The sequence below is a fragment of the Paroedura picta genome, chromosome 4 (assembly GCF_049243985.1).
Source record: "Paroedura picta isolate Pp20150507F chromosome 4, Ppicta_v3.0, whole genome shotgun sequence".
Classification (NCBI taxonomy): domain Eukaryota; kingdom Metazoa; phylum Chordata; class Lepidosauria; order Squamata; family Gekkonidae; genus Paroedura; species Paroedura picta.
Window position 1 is genome coordinate 3,031,247 of NC_135372.1, and position 23,136 is coordinate 3,054,382.

General features: G+C 49.8%; 1 protein-coding gene across 8 annotated transcripts in view; it reads right to left on the minus strand.

Annotated features, from left to right (window-relative positions):
• DOT1L (DOT1 like histone lysine methyltransferase) overlaps positions 1 to 23,136 on the minus strand; it is a 119,118-nt gene that overhangs the window by 17,537 nt on the left and 78,445 nt on the right. For 5 of the 8 annotated variants that reach the window (XM_077331545.1, XM_077331549.1, XM_077331553.1 and 2 more), the window contains 7 exons: positions 21,046 to 21,530; positions 19,613 to 19,769; positions 18,310 to 18,456; positions 15,144 to 15,273; positions 13,800 to 14,425; positions 9,233 to 9,438; positions 7,449 to 7,513 (listed from right to left, as the gene is read on the minus strand). In XM_077331545.1, the coding sequence (XP_077187660.1) occupies positions 7,449 to 7,513; positions 9,233 to 9,438; positions 13,800 to 14,425; positions 15,144 to 15,273; positions 18,310 to 18,456; positions 19,613 to 19,769; positions 21,046 to 21,530 (1,816 nt within the window). The remainder of the gene's footprint in view (positions 1 to 7,448; positions 7,514 to 9,232; positions 9,439 to 13,799; positions 14,426 to 15,143; positions 15,274 to 18,309; positions 18,457 to 19,612; positions 19,770 to 21,045; positions 21,531 to 23,136) is intronic. The other 3 variants (XM_077331548.1, XM_077331550.1, XM_077331546.1) reach the window with 2 other exon arrangements.

The following is a 23,136-nucleotide window of genomic DNA, read 5'->3' on the forward strand; positions in this document are numbered from 1 at the left end:
CGGGGTTTGGACAAAACACCGGCAAAACTAGGGATTGGCCCAAATGAAACTTTGATACTACCTTAGGCAGGAATCCTACACTAGGGCATAGAATCACTTTATCAGCAAATATCTGTAGAAATGGGGGTTCCGAAGAAAGAGCCGCCAGTTCTCCTACCCTTCGAGTTGAGGTGATAGCAGTTAGGAAAGCAACCTTAAATGACAAAAATGCAAGATACGTGGTTGCCAACGGTTCAAAGGGTTTATGTGTCAATTTGGATAATACGAGTGACAAGGACTACTGTGGAACAATAGGCAGTGTCGGTGGGTACAGGTTTTTCAATCCTTTGAGGAAGACTAAAGTAAATGGATTCGAAAATACAGACTTGCCGTCTATCTGGTCGTGAAAAGCAGAGATGGAGGCTAAATGAACTTTAATAGATGAGTTTGAAAGACCTATTTCTTTTAATTCAGTCAAATAAGACAAAATCATTTGAACAGAGCATGAATGAGGTCGACATCCTGAAGCTCTAGCCCACAACACAAATCTTTCCCATTTAGAAGCATAAGTCCGTCTGGTAGAGTTTCCTAGCAGCTTCCAAAATCTCATTTAATTTAGAGTTTACCAAACCCCGACTTTCCATGCCGTGAGGTGGAGAAACTGGGGATTGGGGTGTAAGAACTCCCATGACAGGAGGTTGGGCTGATCCGGAAGGTGAACAAATCGACCTTGTGACAGACGGAATAGGGAAGGGAACCATGTTTTTTGTGTCCAAAAGTGAGTCACACAGATGCACTGAGTGTTGTCTAGAATTAACTTCGATACCACGCGGCTTATAAAACCGAAGGGTGGGAACACATAGAAAAGGGATCCTTTCCAACAGTGGAGGAAGGCGTCCCCTAAAGACCTGGGATCCATGCCTCCCCTGGAGTAGAAGCGACAACATTTTGTGTTTTGTTCTGTGGCGAACAAGTCTATTGTCAGACATCCCCATTGGGAGAAAACTGGCTCCAAGTAAAGGGGGTTGAGAGACCATTCGGCGACCTGATTAACATCACTGCTGAGGGCGTCTGCCCATGTATTTAATTCCTCTGCAATATGAATTGCTGACAATTTTGTGTGATTTCGAATGGCCCAGTTCCAGAGCTTTATTGTCTCTTGGCACAGTACTGTGGACTTGGTGCCTCCCTGATATTTGATGTGAGAAACTGCCGCCATATTGTCGGAAGCCACGAGTACATGTTATTCTTTGAGTAAATCTGAAAGGGAAACAAGATCAAGTCTTACTGCCCGTAATTCCAACAGATTAATATGTAGTTTTGCTTCCCTTATGCCCCAACGACCACTAACAGAATGGTGAAGGCAATGTGCACCCCAACCTTCAAGGGATGCATCCGTGTATAGGACTAAATCCTCTAGAGAAATTCCCAAGGGAAGACCTTGCGACAAGTTAGCTGGGGAAGTCCACCAATGTAGGGAATGAGCAACCTAACGTGGAACGGAATAATGTTTCCAGCTTCTGGCAATGTGAGGTTTGCATACTGACAAAAACCAGAGCTGCAGAGGCCTCATCCGGAGCTTCGCATAAGGCATAACCGCCGAGGGAGAAGCCATGTGCCCCAATAAAACCTGAATTTGACGAACGGACTGGGACCTGAATGACTTTGTTCGTAAAGCTAAGGCTGACAATCGGGAAACACGAGAAGGTGGCAAAAGCCATCCCGTGTTCCCCATCTAAAAGTGCTCCGAAAAATTCCAAAGAACGAACAGGCACCAGGTGGGATTTTTGAAATTAATGTTAAACCCCAAAGCATTTAAAAGTGCAACTGATAATGAAATTGAAGATGAAAGTTCTTGTGCAGAACGGCCTACCAGGAGCCAATCATCCAAATAAGGATAAATTTGAATGCCCTGCCTCCTAAGATGGGACACCACCACATTAGTAACCTTGGTGAAAATTCTGGGTGCGGATGCTAACCCAAAAGGGAGTACGGTAAACTCATAGTGGTCGCCCCCTGCACAAAACCGCAAAAACTTCGTGAAATTGGTATTGATGGCAAACTTCCAATAAAATGTCAGGATCTCTCAAATCCCAACTCTCAATGGGAACATTAAACTTAGGAACTTCTCGGAAATCCAAAACATAACCGTTCTTTATTATAGATGTAATCCAAGTACTGCTAGTAACAGAGCACCAAACATTTAAATGGCCATACAATATGGCCATGGCATCAGGATGGGCGGCCAGTCATTGCCACTGGGCCTGTCTGGATTGCGAGTCCCTGCCAGGGAAACTCTGCCGATTACGGCCACCTCCTATTCTGCTGTTGGAAGCGGGGAGTAGCAGAAAAATCAGTCGATCTAGGATCCAATTGTTTAAATGACCTAAATGTCTGAGAACAGAAAGTTGGGCGACCCCAACGCTTGAGACGTGATTGAGCAGAGGAGGAAGAACCAATTCCCAGGGATTTAGCCTGCAGTTTGTACTTCCTCATTCTTTCAAGGATCTCATCCGTTTGTGCATTAAATAGATCCCCTCCTTCAAAGGGTAAGTCTTCCAATGCAGAACGAATATCTGCAGATAAGGTAGAAGACCGTAGCCAAGAATAATGTCTCACGACTACGGAAGTACCTATTCTGCCCAATCGATAGAATGCCTTGCCGCTTTCACCTGCTGTTTTGCTAGGTCTTTGCTCTCTGAAAGAAGGGCTTGCACAAAAGCCTTCTGATCTTCAGGTTGTTATTGTTGCTGTTAGGTGCGAAGTCGTGTCCGACCCATCGCGACCCCATGGACAATGATCCTCCAGGCCTTCCTGTCCTCTACCATTCCCCGGAGTCCATTTAAGTTTGCACCTACCGCTTCAGTGACTCCATCCAGCCACCTCATTCTCTGTCGTCCCCTTCTTCTTTTGCCTTTGATCGCTCCCAGCATTAGGCTCTTCTCCAGGGTGTCCTTCATGAGGTGGCCAAAGTATTTGAGTTTCATCTTCAGGATGTGGCCTTCTAAAGAGCAGTCAGGGCTGATCTCCTCTAGGACTGACCGGTTTGTTCGCCTTGCAGTCCAAGGGACTCGCAAGAGTCTTCTCCAGCACCAGAGTTCAAAAGCCTCAATTCTTTGACGCTCGGCCTTCCTTATGGTCCAACTTTCGCAGCCATACATTGCAACTGGGAAGACCATAGCCTTGACTAGATGCACTTTTGTTGGCAGGGTGATGTTTCTGCTTTTTAGGATGCTGTCTAGATTTGCCATAGCTTTCCTCCCCAGGAGCAAGCGTCTTTTAATTTCTTTGCTGCAGTCCCCATCTGCAGTGATCTCGGAGTCCAGGAAAATAAAATCTGTCACTATCTCCATTTCTTCCCCATCTATTTGCCAGGAATTGAGAGGGCCAGATGCCATGATCTTTGTTTTCTTGATGTTGAGTTTCAAGCCAACTTTTGATCTTCAGGTACATTTACCAAAAAGGGCTCCAATCTGTCCCACAAGATGGCCTGGTAGCGACTCATAAGAGTCTGCAAATTGGCCACCCTGATGCCCATGGCGGAGGATGAATATATTTTACGCCCCATCACATCTAGCCTTCTGCCCTGCTTGTCTAGTGGGGCAGAATGCTGGTCCAACTTGCCTTTACCTGGCAGGATGGCAGAAAAAATAGATGCCGCCTTTGGGTGATTAAAAAGGAAGGAGCAACCCTCCTCCGGCACTTTATACAGGTGGTCGGTTTTTTTGGCTGAAGGCAGTGCAGAAGCAGGAGTTGACCAAACTCTGTCTAGAACCTCTGTAAACCCCCTTATTAAAGGAAGGGCTACAGGACCAACTTCTGGTGAATATAGGGACTCCATCAAAGGGTCCTCTGACTTTTCAGAGCTGACCCTATGCTGCAGACCCAAGGCATTAGCCATACGGATCATTTGCTGGGCATATGGGCGATTCTCATCAGTTGGGGACCGATTGACCGAATCCTCCACCACCCCAGAAGGAGATGGAGCAACAAACTCATCCTTATCAGTCTCATACTCTGAATGAGAGTCCAAATCCAATGATTGATCATGACGATGGTGTCGACGTCGATCATCTCAATGTAGATTGTCGTCGGACTCTTCGGACCTCGACGGTGAAACAGTTCCTGATGCCGAAGCATGGCGGCGGTAAGAAGACTCGGCAGCAGGGTCCCCGACTGCTTCAGAGCGACGACGTCGACGACAGTCGTCTCGACAGTGATCGTAGTCAGAGTCGTGGGATCTCGACGGCGAAGGAAGTCTCGACGTCGAAGGACGAAGACTCGATGACAGAGGACTTTCTTGCCGGTGTTGGCAAATCCTTGCCCCATCGGTGCCATGAAGCCGGTACTAACATAGGGACCCATGACTCAGATGACGAGTGACAAGAGGATTGACGCCAACGCCTCTTAGAACTCAGTCAGATGCCACCATCTGACGACGATGGAGATCGTTGTCAGTGGACAGCCGGCGGCGATGTTCATCGACAATCCAGCGACGAGTGCTGACGATGAGAGGCCATAGGAGAAAGTGAAGCCCGACGTCGACCAGCAGGTGGCGAAGCCAGAAGTGGCGGTTCTGTCTGAGCAGAATGCTCAGGAATCAACTCAGCGCCTTGATCAATGTCGACGTCATATGGTCGCGTGGCCGTGAGGCGCTGGAAAGACGGATCACCATCTTCGGCGAAGCGTCACGGCCTCGGGATCGTCCCCTCGACGCTGATCGTGTCGGTGATGGAGAGGGGGAAATAGGCCTAGGTGGCCTTTTCGCGGTAGCCGAAATTAGAGGAGAACGACCCGTCGACACAGCCACTAGCCTCTTCTTTTTCTTCTTAGGTGGCTCAGAGGCAGCTCTCTTCTCTACAGCCATCCCTTCAGCAGGAAGAACCCCTGAGGTAGAGGGAGCTGAAGTATCCACAGGGCAAAGGGATCTTTCCCACAGAGCCGCCTTAAGCCATCTAGCCCTGTCATCCCTCATTTTAGGGGTAAGTTTCCTACAGGAAGGGCAATTAGTAGTGGAATGCCCCTCCTCAAGGCATAAAAGGCACTTAGAATGGTTATCTGACTGAGCCATCTTAGTCCCAGTCAGAACACTTTTTAAAAAGTGCCATAACAACAGCTAAATCAATTATTTGCAAGTTTGAAAATATTCTTCTTCACAGAAATCTCCTCAGAAAATGAACTCACAGAGTCAACAAGTGTCCTTCTGCAGCGGCAAAAAGAGGACTGAGGGGAGAGTGTTGGCTCCTCCCACATCACGTGACTTTGGGCGGGAAAGTCACTCTGCGAGGGGAGGGGCCAGCACTGTTGGGAGTTTTTTTAGCTTTCAGCTGGCTAGTTAATTCTCCGTGGCAGGCCTGTGATTCCGCAGAACCCATGTGGGACTGCACAGAAACCACGAAGATGAACGCCTGTTCCTGCACATATAACCGATCCCTCACGCACTGTGAAAAGGCGGGCACATGCCGAGTGCCTCTTTCACAATAAGGCCCTCAAGGGAACTCGAACCAAGGACAGAAAAGAACAAGGAAAAAAGCAGTATGCTATTAGGGAAAAAGTCCCACAGGGGCTTACCTGTCCCCGCTGTTCTTCCGAGCAGTCTTGTCGGTGTCTTCACGCTGACGGGCTTTGTGCCTGAGCAGGGCAGCAATTCTGAAATGTCCCGAGCTAGCTTTTCTGGCGTGAAGACCTCCCCCCTCTGAAATGCCGCCTTGGACCACGCATGACCCAAGGGGGGGGGGTCTCGCCTTCTTGCTCAGTTAGTCCCTCTTTGTCCTTTACAGCCAACCAGCAGTGGTTTGCAGCTTCGCCTGGCGATTCTCCCCCCCCCAGCTAGTTCTGAATAACCACTCCCCCCCCCGCCATCCCAAGTATTCATCTACTATGTAAAACCTGAAAGGCTGAACGTTAGTTCAAGATTGCTGTCCTTATCACCCCCTCCCACCTTGATCCTGGATTCTATGAGAGTGCTCGCTACTGACCCCTGCTGGTGACACCTGCATTAACTCCTAGTATCAACAACTGGCTGCCCTCCTTAGTCAAAGACCAGCCTCCAGCTGCCTTCCCATTGGGATAGAACTGGCCATTGATTAGGTCAATGGGCTACAATAGTTCATTCCACGATTCCAAACATCAGCTTCAGTGCCGACCGCCCTGGCTTTGGTATTCAGGCGCACTAAAGAGACTGACTGCTGCATCGGCCACAGAGAACGAGCCTCTGGACTGAGCCATCACTCGTGCTCCCTGTCCCATTCTACTGCTCCCTTAAACTCCTTTAAGACTCCAGTGCAGCAACAGGGACCTTATCATCTTAGTAACTCTGGTAGAAGCCAAAGTGATTGGATAGCATCCCCCTGACATCACTGTGCGATGATGTCACTTCCAAGTCACACCGGAAGTGACGTAACATTACTGCAATGTCGACAGGGACTCCCTCCCCTATGTCCCCCCTTCTAGTCAGCTGCCAGTCTCGCAGGACTCTGCAGCCCATCCTTAACGTAGCTCTCTCCTTTTCTATGTATCCTGATGGGTGTGGGACCGGTCCGTGGATCACTTGGTACCAGGTTGCGGCTCCTCTTCGTCCTCCTCCCCGGCTGCTGCCTTGGGGGCTGCCCTGCCACTGGCTCACCTTTGGTGCTTTCCAGCAGCTGCCATGACTGGGGCTCCCCTTCAGCATGGTACTGCGCAGCTGCTGCGGGCAGCACCCCCCAGCAGGCGGCGGGAAGTCAGGGGGGCCAGTGGGAAAGCAAGTCGAGCAGGGGGTCAGGCAGTGGCGGTGACATCCCTCAGCAGAAGACTACCCCCCCCCCCCGGCCTCAGTAAAATTGTCAAGTGTTGACCAATCCCCGGTGATAAAAAGGTTGGGGACCACTGGTCTAGACGACTGCATCCACTTCTCCCCACCTTCCAGTAAAGCTGAGAAGTTCTACCCTGTCCAATTCAAGGGATGAAGCTTCTTACACCCCCAAACCCTCTTTCCCAATGGTTGAGGTAGCTCAAGGGAAGGAAAAGCAGATGTCTCCATCCACACTGGAGAGAGCAGGAAACTAGATGCTCTTGGGAGAACAATCTACCCCAGTTGCTCTATGGCAGGGATAGCCAAACTGTGGCTCTCCAGGTGTCCATGAACTACAATTCCCATGAGCCCTGCCACAGGCACATGGGCAGCTGGAGAGCCACGCATTGGGCCACCCCTGCTGTATGCAAATAGGACATCATTCAGCATGTACAGGGAGAGATCAACATTGTGCTTGGGAAAAGCGTTCCCCCCTTTCTAGGAGTGCCTTCTGCATAATGCAGGAACCTTTCAGGAGAATGCCCCCAGACTCTTGAAGTGACAGACCCATCTAGCTCAAGACATTTCCCAATTGCTGCTCTGTGCAGGCACAAAACCTGTTAGCCTGAGGCACGCAGACCATGAAGAAGTAACGTTCCGTTTCTATGGGGGTACAAGCTAATCCTTCCGTACTTACTGCTCTCCATTGGCTTTTGTGGAGATTTGCTGTCCAGGGATATTGTTGCAATTTTTCTTTCGATTCTAGGAAGAAGAAGAAGAGTTGGTTCTTATATACTGCTTTTCTCTACCCGAAGGAGCCTCAAAGCGGCTTACAGTCGCCTTCCCTTTCCTCTCCCCACAACAGGTACCCTGTGAGGTGGGTGTGGCTGAGAGAGTCCTGAGATTACTGAAGAAGAAGAGTTGGTTCTTATGTGCCACTTTTCTCTACCCAAAGGAGTCTCAAAGCGGCTTACAGTCGCCTTCCCTTTCCTCTCCCCACAACAGACGCCCTGTGAGGTGGGTGAGGCTGAGAGAGCCCTGATATCACTGCTCGGTCAGAACAGTTTCATCAGTGCCGTGGCGAGCCCAAGGTCACCAAGCTGGCTGCATGTGGGGGAGTGCAGAATCTAACCCAGCTTGCCAGATTAGAAGTCCGCACTCCTAACCACTACACCAAACTGGAAGAACAGGGATCGGGAGAAAAGACTTCACCATGTGTTTGCCTTGCCACTCTTAACAATCCTCAAAACCCAAACAAGTACTGAAACAGAATATTCTCTGTATCTTTTCTTCCAAACAAAAGAAAGGCAAGATATTTTACAGCATGCAATATACCAGAAACAAAAGACGATCCCAATGCTTAAAGAATGGCTAAATCAGGGGTAGTCAAACTGCGGCCCTCCAGATGTCCATGGACTACAATTCCCAGGAACCTCTGCCAGCATTTGCTGGGGGGGGGCTCCTGGGAATTGTAGTCCATGGACATCTGGAGGGCCGCAGTTTGACTACCCCTGGGCTAAATTATGTTGCCAGAATATTTGTGTGCAAGCAAAAGGGGCAAAGCAAAAGATACTCTTCTCTGCAGAAAAAAGGTCTGCTTTATATTGATAGGGAGATCTAAGGATGGAGCGTTTTCAAAAGTCTGCTGTGGTGGACTGAAACGAAATGAGGCTCCTACAACCAGTCAACTCCTCCTACATAAGAATGGAACGAAAGTCCTGCTGGATGAGATCAGCAATCCATCTAGTTCACCAGCTGGTCTCACACAGTACCCAATATGGTTGTGCGCTCCGGCACACTTCAGCCGCTTGGGCTTCAGTGATCATCCAAGTGGCCGAAGCGCGCCAGAGCACATAACCCTAGTCCTAACCAGTTTCTCTGGAGGCCCAGCAACCCTGCATAGAGACCTTCCCCTGATGTCGTCTCCTGGATCTCGGATTCAGGAGCTCAGTGCCTCTGAGTGTGGAGGTTCCCCTCAGTCAACATGGCTAGCAGCCACTGTAGACCGATCCTCCACAAACCTGCCTAATCCCCATTCAAGCCTCTTTATTTCTGTGGCCGTCTCTACATCCTCCGGCAGTAACTTCCACCTCCTAATCACTCTTTGTGTAAAGTAGCCCTTTTGTCCATCCTGAACCTACGGCCCGCTTCACGGGATGTCTCTTTCTTAACTCCCTCCACCCCGTGCATAATGTTATCTCAAGAATTTAAGGGCTCCAAGACCGATCCCTTCATTCCAGTTGGGTTGGCTTTGTTTTAAAACAGCCTAGTGCATTCCAAATGCTATTCTGTAAAAAGAGATGCAGAAAGCAGAGCAAGCCAATATGGGAGTCCCTTACAAAGGCAGCCACACTGCTGGGGGTGGGGGGGGGGCGTAGGGGGCTCTTCTCTTTGTACGGTCCAGATGGAAAAGATTTGAGAAGACATTTTAGGAAGGAATGCAAAGGCTCAGATGTGGCACACCTCCCCGCCCTTGCTCACCGGGTGCTGTTGTGGTCATCCTCCATGCCCTGCTCCTCGTCGGACGTCAGCGGCGAGTAGTGGATCCCGTTGGTCTGAATGAGGGGCTTCTCTTTCTTCAGCACTGGGGGCTGGTCATTGTCCTGGTATGGTACAGGAGAGTTCTTCAGGGAGTTCTCAGGGGACGAAATGGCTGTGATTTCTAAGGGCTGGTTAATGTTACTGACCTGAAGAGAAAGAGGGAACGTACAACCATTCAGAAAGAGAAAAGGAGGGCTTTGGGTACAACAGGTGAAATTCTGTGTTCTAGGAGAGCTGCTTTTGTTGCATCTAAATACAGGACTGTTGACACAACGCAACAACGGGAACTGAGACGGCTAGAGCGAGTTTGGAGGAAGACTCGTGACGAAGCCTCGAGAACATCTTACAGAATGCAGATGAAAGCCTATGAGATGGCGGTGAAGTCAGTAAAACACAATTTTTACTCGGCTACCATCGCATCTGCAGACTCACGCCCAGCTCAATTGTTTAAGGTAGTTCGATCCCTCACTGCCCTGATTGAAGGGCAACAAAACAGTAGCCAATTGGATATCAGCTGTGAGGCATTTGCGAGTCATTTTGCGGACAAAATCTCGACACTCCGCCACGACCTCCCCCCAACCTTAGATACAAAAAGTGAACTAGAGGCCCCTTGGCCGTCTTTGGAGAAAACTATGAGTAATTTCAGACGACTCACGCTGACCGAAGTGGACAGGATTCTAGCGACAACAAGACCAACTACATGCCCACTAGATCCTTGCCCATCCTGGCTCTTGAAAACAGCTGGCATAAAGATAATGGCCCCCCTCCGGGAGATAATCAACCTATCTCTAACAACAGGAGAATTCCCGGAGGGTTTGAAAGAGGCTGTGGTACGTCCACTGTTGAAAAAAACATATCTAAACCCACAAGAGCCTAACAACTACAGGCCCGTCTCGCACTTAGTGTTTCTGGGCAAGATGATAGAAAGGGCAGTCGCAAACCAACTGACAGAATACCTGGAAGAAGCTTCGGTCCTAGACCCATCCCAGTCTGGCTTCCGGCCTGGCCATGGGGTAGAGACAGCGCTAGTCGCCCTGACAGACGACCTCCGTCGCCAGTTGGATCAAGGCGGGTCGGCACTGCTGATATTATTAGACCTCTCAGCAGCGTTCGACACAGTCGATCACGAGCTTCTAGCTCGCCGCCTCATCGATGCTGGAATACAAGGGACAGCCCTTCAATGGCTGATCTCCTTCCTCCAGGATCGTGGACAGAGGGTTGCAATAGGAGAGAAAACATCAGGCCGCCGGCAACTTACTTGTGGAGTCCCACAAGGAGCGGTCCTCTCTCCTATCCTATTCAACATCTTCATGCGCCCTCTCGCACAGCTGGTACAGAAGTTCGGGCTGGGTTGCCATCAATATGCAGATGACACCCAGTTCTTCCTCCTGATGGATGGCCGCCCTGACTCTCCCCCAGAAGCATTAGCCAGCTGCCTAGAAGCAGTGACAAGATGGCTCAAGCAGAGTCGTCTGAAGCTCAATCCTTTAAAGACGGAGGTCCTGTGGCTAGGTAGGAAGGGCCCTTGCGAGGAAGCGCACCTGCCTACCCTGGATGGTGTGCAGCTCTCCACGGCTCATTCCGCCAGGAACCTAGGCGTGATTCTGGACGCCTCCCTCACAATGGAGGCCCAGATCACAAAGGTAGCGCGGCTGGCATTCTACCATCTCCGCCAAGCCAAACTACTAGCGCCCTACCTGGCCCCGGAACACCTAGCCACAGTGATCCATGCGACGATCACCTCTAGACTGGACTTTTGTAACTCGCTCTACGCAGTCCTGCCCTTAGCCCTGACCCGAAAACTACAACTAGTTCAAAATGCAGCAGCCAGGATCCTCACGGCAACACCGTGGAGGTCCCATATCCGGCCTATTCTCCATCAGCTGCAATGGCTACCAGTTGAATTCCGGATCAGACTAAAGGTTCTGGTAATTACCTTCAAGGCCTTACGCGGTCAGGGCCCAGTGTACCTGAGGGACCGCCTCCCCGCCTATGCCCCCCAAAGAGCTCTACGCTCTACTGCCTCCGATCAGCTAAGGATCCCTGGCCCTAAAGAAGTGTGTCTGGTCTCGACCAGGGCCAGAGCATTCTCCGTCCTGGCCCCCACCTGGTGGAACGAGCTCCCAGAAGAGATCAGGGCCCTGACGGAGCTTAAACAGTTCCGCAGGGCCTGCAAGAAGGAGCTCCTCCATCAGGCATTTGGCCGAGACCAGACGTAATCTACAGCGACCAAGGGCCCCTGATCCCCCCCCACCCCCCCTCAGAATTCAACCACCCCCCTCAGAATCCCATCAACAAGCCCTGGACCTGTTTGTATCACAACTGTTTACTGTTTACTGTTATACTGTGTTGTGTTTGGTTGCAATTGTTGGTTATTGATGTATATGTTTTACAGACTGTTTTATGTAAGGTTCTTTGTTATAATGTAAACCGCCCTGAGCCTCCGGGGAGGGCGGAATAGAAGTATGATAGATAGATAGATAGATAGATAGATAGATAGATAGATAGATAGATAGATAGATAGATAGATAGATAGATAGATAGATAGATAGATAGATAGATAGATAGATAGATAGATAGATAGATAGATAGATAGATAGATAGATAGATGATAGATGATAGATGATAGATGATAGATGATAGATGATAGATAGATAGATAGATAGATAGATAGATAGATAGATAGATAGATAGATAGATAGATAGATAGATAGATAGATAGATAGATAGATAGATAGATAGATAGATAGATAGATAGAGGGTCATGTGCTACTCTGTGCATGGCAGTGCCGTAGCCAGGGAAGCAGCTGCTTGAATTATTACTTCTTTTCTCTCGGCTCAAGGTCTTTTGGCCGTTGGTCTTCAGATAAAAACTATGCTGGCAGGTCTACAGCAAGCACTTTACAAACTGGGAGTTGATACAGTGTTCCTGCAGGCACAAGAACTTCTGTTGAAGCACCTGATTCGAACAGCACCAAAACTTTTCAGTTTACTGAACAAGTCCCAGTTTGCAATTCTTGTGTGCCGCAAGGAGGGACTTTGGCTTGTTTCGGTCACAACCCACCCAGGCTGGCTTGTCATACAGGAATGGAGAGCATGTGGCCTTCCCCAAAACGGTGCCCTTGAGAGCCATCAAGACCTTTCCTGATGCTGACTGAATTTTTTAGAAAGTGGGTGGGGCAAAGTGGGGCCTTTGCCCCACAAGGCTTCTGATTGACTGGGGAGATTTTTTTTTAAATGTTGCTTTGGCAGCTGTAGCCATAACACCACAAGACCTCAACTGGCAGCCGTTTAGCGGCCGTGCCTGCCGCACCACGTCAGAATCCCAAAGGTGTCCTGCAGGCTCAGAAAGCCTGGGGTCCTGCCTTGCTGATTCCAAACACTTCCTTTTTTATAAAAACGGCAGAAATCTCATGTTTTTTAAAAAAAAACCAAACCGCATAAAATTGGCCAGGGTCAAAATAAGATTGTCCGTGATCCGATGGATTATCCCAGCTACAGGAACATCGGATCAGCAGACCAGCCCTATGCCCTAAATCCCACAAGTCCTCACAAGACTGGATGTGCACATGTTTGATGCCTCCTCCAAAGCCAGACTGGCCCCTGATCAAGAAGCAACAGCATTATGCGTGTGACTCAAAAAACGCTGCTCACATCTCCCTGGTGCACATAAGCATCAGCTGGAGATCAGAGAGCACCTGCTTCACGTGCCACTATGCAGCATCTATAAGAGGGCTTTCTTGGGGATGGTGTCAAAATTACTGCACCCTTTCCAACAGGACACCTCCAACAGTTCCGCTCTTAAGATTCAGGTGCTTTTTTCTTTTGGATGGGCTGGATTTACTGAACTTCTTTACAGGTCCCAGCTGAGTTGTGGACAGAAACACAGACTTCCATAGGCAGAACAGTTTTTCAGTCACTTCTTTTACTGCTGTCTCTTGGACGTTTTTGGCCCTGGTGTTTCCTGTTATGTTTATCCACTTAGGAATCTCTTGCTTTTTAAAAAAATTAAATTTGTTGTTTCAGGATCTGACTGTAAACTGCCTGCCTTAGATTTCCCACTGAAGAGCAGGTAACTTTTTAATGAATATAAAGGAAGAAGGTAATTTTCAGCACCATTCGAGTCCAGTGGCACCTGAGATACCAAGAAGAGGAAGAAGAGGGTAGACCAAAGACACCCACCTGGCTGCATGTGGAGGAGGAGTGGGGAATCCAACCCGGTTCTCTGGATTAGAGGCTGCCACTCTTAACCACAACACCACACTGGTGTCTTCTTCAGATACTTACTCTGAAGAATGTACTTACTTTTAAGTCAGATTAGTAAATACCTCCCCAATAAAAATTCTGCTGGGCCACCTTGCCCAGGAGTGACATTCGGTAAACCCCAAATAATTAACTCCTGGTTTCGGAAAGCTTCCCTGCTTGGTCACCCAAAAGAGATCTGTCCTGGCTGGAAGGGATCGTGAACAAGCCCAATCTCAAACACACAAAGCCGACAATTCCTCACCATTGAGCTGATATTCAGCGGAGACCCCGACGGCTGGGTGAAGAGCCCGGCCACTGCCGGCAGCGATTTGCGTTTTGGCGACACCCCAGAGTTCATGCCAGGGGTCCCCGTGGAGGGCCGCTTCCTCCGGCCACGCTTCTTCCCGTCCTGCACGTGGGCCTGGCCGCACTCCATCCGGATGCTTGCCGTGAGTGGGCTGTGCTTAGTGGAAGGAGAGTGCTTTATGGTGCCCGTGGCAGGAGAGATGGTGAAAATGATCCTTCGCTTGCCGTCACTTTCGGCATCGGAGAACGCCGCGTCTGCCTGCATCTCCCCCCGTGTCCCTTCAGTGAATGCTTTTTGGGAGTCCATGTACTGCAGTACCCCGCCCAGACTCTGGGAGGCCCCGTTCAGCCTGGGGCTTGCCGAGTGCTGATGGGCAGGGGAATTCTGCCCGGAATTCCGTGAGGGCATTGTCAGCAAAGAAGGGTGCTGCGGGGTGGAGCTCCGAGATCCGGCTGAATTAAACAAGCTTCCTGAACTGGAACCGTCCTCCAGAGCTGCGTGGTCGATGCCGTGGTGAAGCTGGGCGGGGCTGCCTGAAAGGGTCCCGTTGGCCAGCCCAGAGCCTGTCGTGTAAGAAAAACCTGTGAAGAGGGAGACAGACACGAGTCTTAAACTGTTCAATCATCCCTCCCCCTGAAAATGACTAAAAATGGGTACAACTTAAGATCAGCAGAATCCCTTTAGCAGAAGAAAACCAAAGGCATTAAAATTATCTAAAAGCAGCACGAAGAATAAATGTCGCCTCTTAAAACTGGCCAACTGAGCTCTACCAAGGCCATAGTTGAGACTTCCTGCACCCTGCTAGATGACCCTGGAGGTCCCTTCCAACTCTATGCTTCTATGAATATGAAGACATACAGAATTAAGTGGGAGGGAAAAAAACAGTACCCCCCCCCCAAATATCCCTGGAGAAACAAAGACATTGAAAGGAGGCTCTGAAAACTGAAGACTCAGCATCAAATGCATGGATATGCGCACTCCTGGGCCACAGACCCTGACAACAGACCAATGCAATACATTTGCACATTTCCCTCCTGCTGAGAAATCCCGGGAAGTCAACTTCTTTGGTACCCAAGGATCTCTTTATCGAGAGACTCGCTCTTCATATAAACTGCAATGGGGCCGATGCTTTACGTTGAAGGCTCTGCTTGAAAGGGAACAAAAACTTGCTGCCTGCCCAAGGGAGCAACAACAAACTGTCAGAGTGTCATAGGGGAGAAATGCCCAAATTCCTCGTAATATCCCCCCCCCCCCCCCACACACACACACACGAACACAGAGGTCTTGGCAGGAACTCACCTGAGGTAGCCAAAGTCAGCAGCTTGTTGGCAGAAGCACCGCTCACGCAGTTATGAGAACTAGCACCATATTGTTTGTCAAGTGTTGCAAAGGAGTCACGGTTCTGGTGGACGGGGCTCGGGGTGCTTCTCTGGAAGGAGGAAGAGAAAGCAAGCAAAATTTGGCGGGTGGCCTTTGGCGGGTGGCCTTTGTCAGCTAGATCATAGGTGGTGTGTGGAGGGGTTAAAGACGGAGCCACCCAGAGCTAGGGGAAGCCTGGCCCACCCCTTACAAGGCTGTTTTCTTTCTTCTCTATTACAGTTTATCCCACCCAGTGGGCTCGAACAGTCACTGAGAGTTTATGTAACAAATGGGAAGCTACCTATGTAATGGGGTCTCCCCAACAAAATGTGATGGAGTTTATTTAGGGGTTCCCAAAGTGGGCAGTACACGCACACCAAGATGGTGGAAGGATCCAGGGGCGTGGTGAGGAATTTGGGGGTAGCAGTCTGACTCTTCCTGCTTTGGTTGTGTTTTCCTAGCGAAAGATGCTCCAATGGCTTGCCCATTGCCTGCCTCTGCATAGTAGCGATCCTGGACTTCCTGGGGGTCTCCCATCCCAGTGCTGTCCAGGGCCAGCCCTGCTGAGGTTCCTGAAGACAACGGCAGCTTCAGAAGGTGGGCTGGGTGGGTTCACACTGCTGTGAGCTCCTTCTCCTGTGCAGTCTCTGTCCTTCCCTGGCTCCACCCCAGGAATTTCTTAACTCAGGATTGGAAACGCTTCTCCAAAAGACGGAGATCTCTGGGAGGCTGCAAAAGCCTTCTCCTACTTGCTCCTGGCCACGGAATTCTCCATTGCGTGCTTCCCTCTTTTTGTTTTGTGAATTACTTTTACAAAGAACTGAGATATTTTTTTCCAGGCTAAAATATGGCCGCTGCACAACAACACAAAAAGATGTGTAGGCAATATACTGTGTTTTGAATCTACAGAAGACCTACAGGGTGTGTGTTTGTGGGGGGGGGGGGGGAGCACTAGGGATGTGGCCTGGGAGCCAAGGGGGCAGGAGCCTGCAGAAGTTTGGGAACTGCTGGTTTATGCAGGTTTATTACAATGATTCTGTCTTTCTACAGTGACAGCCAAAAAATAGTGCCCCTGTAACCCATCCATCTACATTTCTCAGTAGCTTAGAAGTCTCAGCGGCAGAGTCCTTACTAGGTAGGAGGTAAATTAGAGCAGCTTAAAAAGGACATGGTCAATGAGACTGAGGATGCAACTGCATGTTCTCTCTGAACACGGAATACCAGCATATCTACCGGTCAAGGCTGCCAGATGGTCAAGCATTAAGGCACACAAACATTAAGGCCGTTTTTATTTGGAATATATGTTAGATCACAAAAATGCATTGAGAGGCTAACTGGAATGCCAACTGTGAAAGTTGAGCAAACTGTTCTTGACCTTATTGCCACACTTTTAAAATCCAGTTGCTTCAAGCAAATTACTGTAATTTATGCATCCCTTCTCAGATTGCAAACTATATTTTTCTTACCCAAATAGGATAAAAACAAACGCAAAACAAAACAGTCCAGGCTTTGCATGGTGAATTTAAAGTCTGCCCTGGTCTGAGCCTCCCACTGCTGGACCCAATAGCCTTACCATGCTGGATTGAGCCAGGAGGTAGAAGGCTTCCGGGTTCTAACCCACTGAGGACTAGCTTTCAAACCTGACAGGGGAAATTTTAAGGACTCCATGCCAAGCATCAGAATCCAGACAGGGTGATCTACCTTTATATATCCTGCCACATTTTACCCTATCCTTTCCACTTGAGGAATCATAGAATCATAAGAGGGATAAGAGTCCCTAGATAAAGGACATCTAGTCCAACCCCCTGCAGAATGCAAGAAATTCACAACTACTCTACCCCCTTCCCCATGACCCCAGTTCCATGCCCAGATGATCCCCACCCACCCCCCCAAAAAGAAACATAGAATCCCTGGCCAGTTTAGCCTGGATTAAATTCACCTTCTGATCCCAAAGTGGCAATTGGCATTTCCCTGGGTGTGTAAGAAAGGTCCACAAGCGACAAACCCTGGCACATCCCTTCTGCCCGCCCACTCCCCATCTGCCTAAGTTCACAGAAACAGCAATTCTGCCAGATGGCTCCCCAGCCTCTGCTTCAAAACCTCTGAAGAAGGAGAACCCACCACCTCTCGAGGAAGCCTGTTCCACAGAGGGACTGCTTTGTCAGGAACTTCATCTGGATATTTAGCCAAAAATTCTTCCATAGTTCCAGGTTCTCCCTTTCTCCAATTTACATTCACAACTAACCTCCAAATGAAGAAGGAGGAGAAGGAGGAGAAGGAGAAGAAGGAGGAGGAGGAGGAGGAGGAGGAGGAGGAGGAAAGTTGGTTCTTAGATGCTGCTTTTCTCTATCCGAAGGAGTTTCAAAGCAGTTTCCAGTCGCCTTCCCTTCCTCTCCCCACAACAGAGACCCTGTGAGGTGGGTGTGGCCTTGATATCACTGCTTGGTCAGAACAGTTTTATCAGTGCCGTGGCGAGCCCAAGGTCACCCAGCTGGCTGCATGTGGAGGAATGCAGAATCGAACCCGGCATGCCAGATTAGAAGTCCGCACTCCTAACCACTACACCAAACTGGCTCTACACCAAACTGGCTCTAAACTACCCAGAGAGAAAGAACTGGTCTGGGGTCCTTTGTCAAGTTCCACAGCCCAGTGGGAACTTGAACCGGGCGGTGGCGTGTATTCTCAGGCCTGTTCTGAGAATATTCTGACCCCCCCACCCCCACACACACTGGCTCCCATTCATGTTCAGCAAATTCTGCTGTATCTTCAACCCACGGCAACATGGACATGGTTAAAAGTCTTCAAGCTAATTGTCTTCAACCTTTCCAGCCCTGAAAGGGCATGACAGGAAGTCACGTGGCCTGGTAGCAAGGCAAGTGTGAATGACAAGGCGAAAGAACCAAGTGCTCTGATGTGGACCACAGCAAGAAGCAGGCCGAGGGCTGGAGCCAAGGAAGAAACCTTCCAAAGGGTAGCAAAACAGAGGCAGCTCTGGAAAGGTTTGCAGCTGAGCATGAGGGTGTTCTGCAAACCTCCCTTGAGTGTCTGTTCTGTGGGTTGGAGACTGGGAGGGAGGGAAGGTCGGTCCGGGCGCCCCTTTACTCACCACCTTCTCCACGCGGCTGGGTAGGACTACGCTGGCCAAGGGAATACTGACAGGGAGCTTATTGGGCTGCACTGTGCTGAGGGGAATACTGATGGGGAGGCTGGTGATGGTCTCCCCGTTGCTCGCCGGCGTCCTCTCTCGCAAAGCCTGCAAACACACAAAGCAGAAACTCGCCCTTTTTGCTGATGGCCACCCTCGACCCGCCCCACTCGTGGCCCAGCTGAGCTCTCCCTTTCAGCTCACATGGGTGTGCCTACATTGCTGGCGTTAGTGTAAGAGTAGCAAGCATTCTGCCCCACCCACCCCACGTAAGGGCTGACCAATCTGTATTGCACTGCAGGAACACAAACACACACCCAATGCAACAACAACTGTTTTGACTGGGATTCTAAAAGACTCAGCAGAGCTACCATGTCACTTGTTCTCTTGCCTGGAGCTGCCCCCAGTTCTTTAGACATTTTGGTTTTAAGGAAAACTGTGCTAAGCATTTGTCATGCACTTCAAAACATGCCCGACTAGGCAAGAGAGACTCCTCGTCATGTTCTCTGGTTTACTTCCAATGCAACAATTTTCAGCCGGGCACCAATGGTAACATGTGGGCTTTTATGCATTGCTGGACAATGGTTTTCTAAACAAGGCGGGAGCACCAACCCACGCAGCTGGCTTTCCTGTGTGTTCTGCACCTGCCTGTAGCTGTTTCTAATTCCCAATTTTCTGGATCTCACCCGGTTATAGGCTCATTTTAAATGCTCCAGGGGTGGGCAAACTGTGGCCCTCCAGATGTCCATGGACTACAATCCCCATGAGCCCCTGACAGCATTCACTGGCAGGGGCTCATGGGGATTGTAGTCCATGGACATCTGGAGGGCCACAGTTTGCCCACCTCTGCTCCATACGATCAGAAGCCTTCCCTCCAGACCCCAGTAGACAGCACACTGAATGCATCATCGTCCTCCAGTATGAAATGTGAAAGCAGCATGGCAGAAGAGAACACTTCAGGAAGCCAGCATCAAGCAAGCATTTTTAGACAGAGGCTTGACCTGGATGTTTTGCTGGTTGAGTTCTCTCTGAATTTGCATCAACTGCAGGTTAATAGAAGGAAAGCCAAGCACGGCGAGTACACTTTCTTCGATTTAGGACATCATATGAAGGTTCGTGAGCTCGACCATTATGAGCATCATAGAATCATAGAGTTGCAAGAGACCTCCAGGGTCATAGAGTCCAACCCTCTGCACAATGCAGGATCTCACAACTACCTGCCCACCCACAGTGACTCCGACTGGAGGCCTTGCAGCTTCCTTACCTTCTCATTAGCAGAGGGCAAAGCTGCCGGTGAAGAGGGACGGGGTTCCTGAGGGCTCATCTTTATGCCATTCGGTATTGTTGGGCTTGGAAACATAACACCGTTCTCTTTTATGTGCTCCGATCTGTAACCAAGAGTCTGGAGCTGTAAAGCTGACCTTGACAATCACAGAAACATAGAGTTGGAGGGGATCTCAAAGGTCATCTAGGCCAACCTCATGCAGATTGCAGGAAATTCACCTGCCCACCCCCAGTGACTCCATTTCCAAGGCCAGATGATCCCCCCCTCTCCCAATGCCTGACCAGTCTGGAAGAAATTCACTTCCTGATCTCAAAGTGGTGATGGGCATTCCCCTGAGCACGCAGGAACACCCATAAGAACCAAGCACCGACACGGTCCCTTCTGGCCGCCCACTCACAATCTGCCTAAGTTCACAGAATCAGCTTTCCTGTCAGATGACTATCTAGCAGGGCTGTGCGCTCTGGCTGGCAGGAAGCCTCCTTTGAATGAACGTGATTCTAATAATAATGATATAATTATCATTTTTATAGCCTACCCTTCCCAGTTGGCTCAGGGCGGGTAACAACAGGCAGGTACATGCAATAAAGTTGCACTGAAAACAATGAAACTTTTCAGCTTATATTAGTAATTACATTATATTAAACTAGGGGGCAAGCCCATTGCATTCAGGAATACAACAGGTGCTAGATTAGGGGGGGTGGAGTAGAAGAACTCTCTGAATGGCCTCACCCTCCTCCCAGGACCTATTAGGGAACTCACTGGCAGGGGCAGGTCTCATGCGGCAGGGATCTGCAGCCTCCGAGTCTTGGAGAGAAGTGGAAGGAGGAGGGGGTGGTTAGGGGTTGAAGGGTGGAACCTGATTGGCTGGCCACTGAACAGACAGGCAAGCCGGTTGGAGGAAGCACTCAGGGGCGGGACAACCGCCTTGAGTGGGTGTTGAGACACACTCCTCCTCCAAGGCCTTACTAGAAATATTAAATGGAACAGATTATATTATTCACTTATTAAACCACCTCTATTAGGGTCTTGTAAAGGGGAACTTCATTTCTACTGGACAGGTGGTTTGAGGATGGGGCATTATGGGTTTGGAGAGGGAGGCTAGTGTTGTCTTGCTAGCTCTGGCTCTGGAATTGCCTGCTGAGGACCAGGGGCAGAAGTGCTAGGGAATCCCAAGGGTTCTTCCAAGACAGAATCTCCCCCAAAAGAGGCTGGCCTTCCAGGTCTGATCTTACTTGGCAATGCACAACCACAACATAAACTATGTGTGTGCATGTGCATCTGTGTGGCAGAGTCCAAAGGGGCACTTTCAAATTAATGCAGTTTAACAGCGAGGCACAAAATGTTTACAAAACATGTGGATTCTACATCACCTAAGCGATCTATCCCTTCCCCGGGATCGAGGAGAACCTCACCTCTGATGGTTTTCGCCGTTTGCTGATTTCCCACTGCCCGCATGGTCCTGGTTCAGGTGCCTCCGCAGGGCTATCTTAGCCGGGGAGAACCTGGTGTAATCTGGCAAGGACAAGCTTGAGGCCTTGTCCAGCTTCTGCCTACAGCTGTGGTTTGGGGTGCAAGGGACAATCTCTTGGTCCAGGTGCGAAGCTGCATATTGCGGGGTGCCCTGCTTGCAGGAGGGCCTGCCGAGAGCATGCTGGATCTCATAGGGGGTAGCATGGCCGTTCATGGACAGTTCAGGGCTCATGCCGTTGATCTGGGGCACCGGGAACTTGGGGCACTCCAGTTCCAGTTGGAAAATGCTGTGCTCGGGCTCTGGCTCACGGTTCAGATGGTTTTTGTGGCGCGGTTGCATCGGCAACGATTCATCGGGAGGCATGTACGATTTCAGCTGCAGGAGTTCTTGCTGCCTTTGGCTCTTCTCGAGTTCCACAATGCTGATCTTTAGGGGAAAATAAATGAAGGGACAGAATGAAACTGGATACGACTTGCCCAGTAAACACTTGATAGCAGCCGCTTCCTTCGGAAAACGCATCCCACCCTCAAAGCTAACCACTGGGCAGGCAAGAGGCAGGTTACGACGCAAAATACTTAACATATGCAACACAAATGGTGGCCAGAGACACACTATTCACATGTGTTTTTCGGAAAACATTTCCCGTCTCCTTTTCCCTGGAAATCTCGTCTTTCAAGCGGCTTCGTCTACAACCCCTGATGCAAACTTAACTGCATAAAGATTCAGGCGGGTAGCTCTGTTGGTCTGGGGCAGCAGAATGAAGCTGGAGTCCAGGGGCACCTTGAAGGCCACCAAAGACACCATGTAAGCTTTTTCTGCTTCGGTTATGTGTGCATACATGCTTCTTCAGATACATGTATCTGTAGAAGTGTACATGCACATGAAAGCTTATACCTTGAATAAAACTTTGCTGGTCTTCAAGGTGCCAGTAGACTCAAACTTTAACTGGATAAAATGATTGGGGAAGGCTCAGTGGTAGAGTACCTGCTTTACATGCGGTAGGTCGCAGGTTCAGTCCCCGGCATCTCCAGTTTAAAAAGGACCAAAAAAGACCAATAAGGTGATGAGAAAGAACTTTGCCTACTGAAGAGCTGCTGCCAATCTGGGTAAAGGGTACCAGCTTTGATGGACCAGGTGTCAAATTAAGTGTTCATGGACTGTGGGCCTGCACTGCTATGCACAGCTTTTTGTAGTAGGAGCCTATTAGGCAATATGCCATAGTAACGCTTATGACAGGGGTGGCCAAACTGGGGCTCTTCAGATGTCCATGTACTACATTTCCCATGAGCCCTTGCCAGGCATGTGCTAGCAGGTACTCAAGGGAATTGCAGTCCAAGGACATTTGGAGGACCATAGTTTGGCCAACACTGGCTCACACTGTGCTTCAGTTCTTTATGGCTGGTTCCCGACTTCTACCTAGGGCCTTGGTTACTGAATGTCCCATATTGTGGGCTGTACCAACTCAGCAGGTGGTAATCTGCCTTCAACCCCTGTGAGAAAGGGGGACTATAAATAACGCAAATATATAAAAATCAATAAATGAGCTATTTTAAAAGGAGAGTTCCAGGTGTTCAGAGGGACTCATCTGGTGCATTTTTCCCCTGCTTCTCTTCTGAGGATCCCAGGGGGGCAGGTGCCACTCACCTCTCCCTCGCTGCATCCCCACAGGAGACCAGTGGAACAGGTGGGGCTGGAGGGTGACCCTGGGTCATGAACCAATGAGCTTCACAGCAGCATGGGATCCCCAGATCCTCGCCCAAATCTCTAGAGACACTGCACCACACCAGCTTCCCCACACGCCCTCCCACTATTAACGAGACCGGTTTCCCCCAGGACAGTGTGCCAAACAGCACGAAGCAGAGTTGTTGTTTCCCTACCCCCCACTTCTGCATGTGTGGCTCTTGTTGCCAGGATTACGAGGGCTGCCCCATCACTTTCAGGCTCTGTTCAAAAGGCCAGTCTCTGCCATCAGAAGCTTAAAAGTTCCAGGCCTGAGACTGAACCAGTGTCCCCCCGCAATTAGCTGGCCATT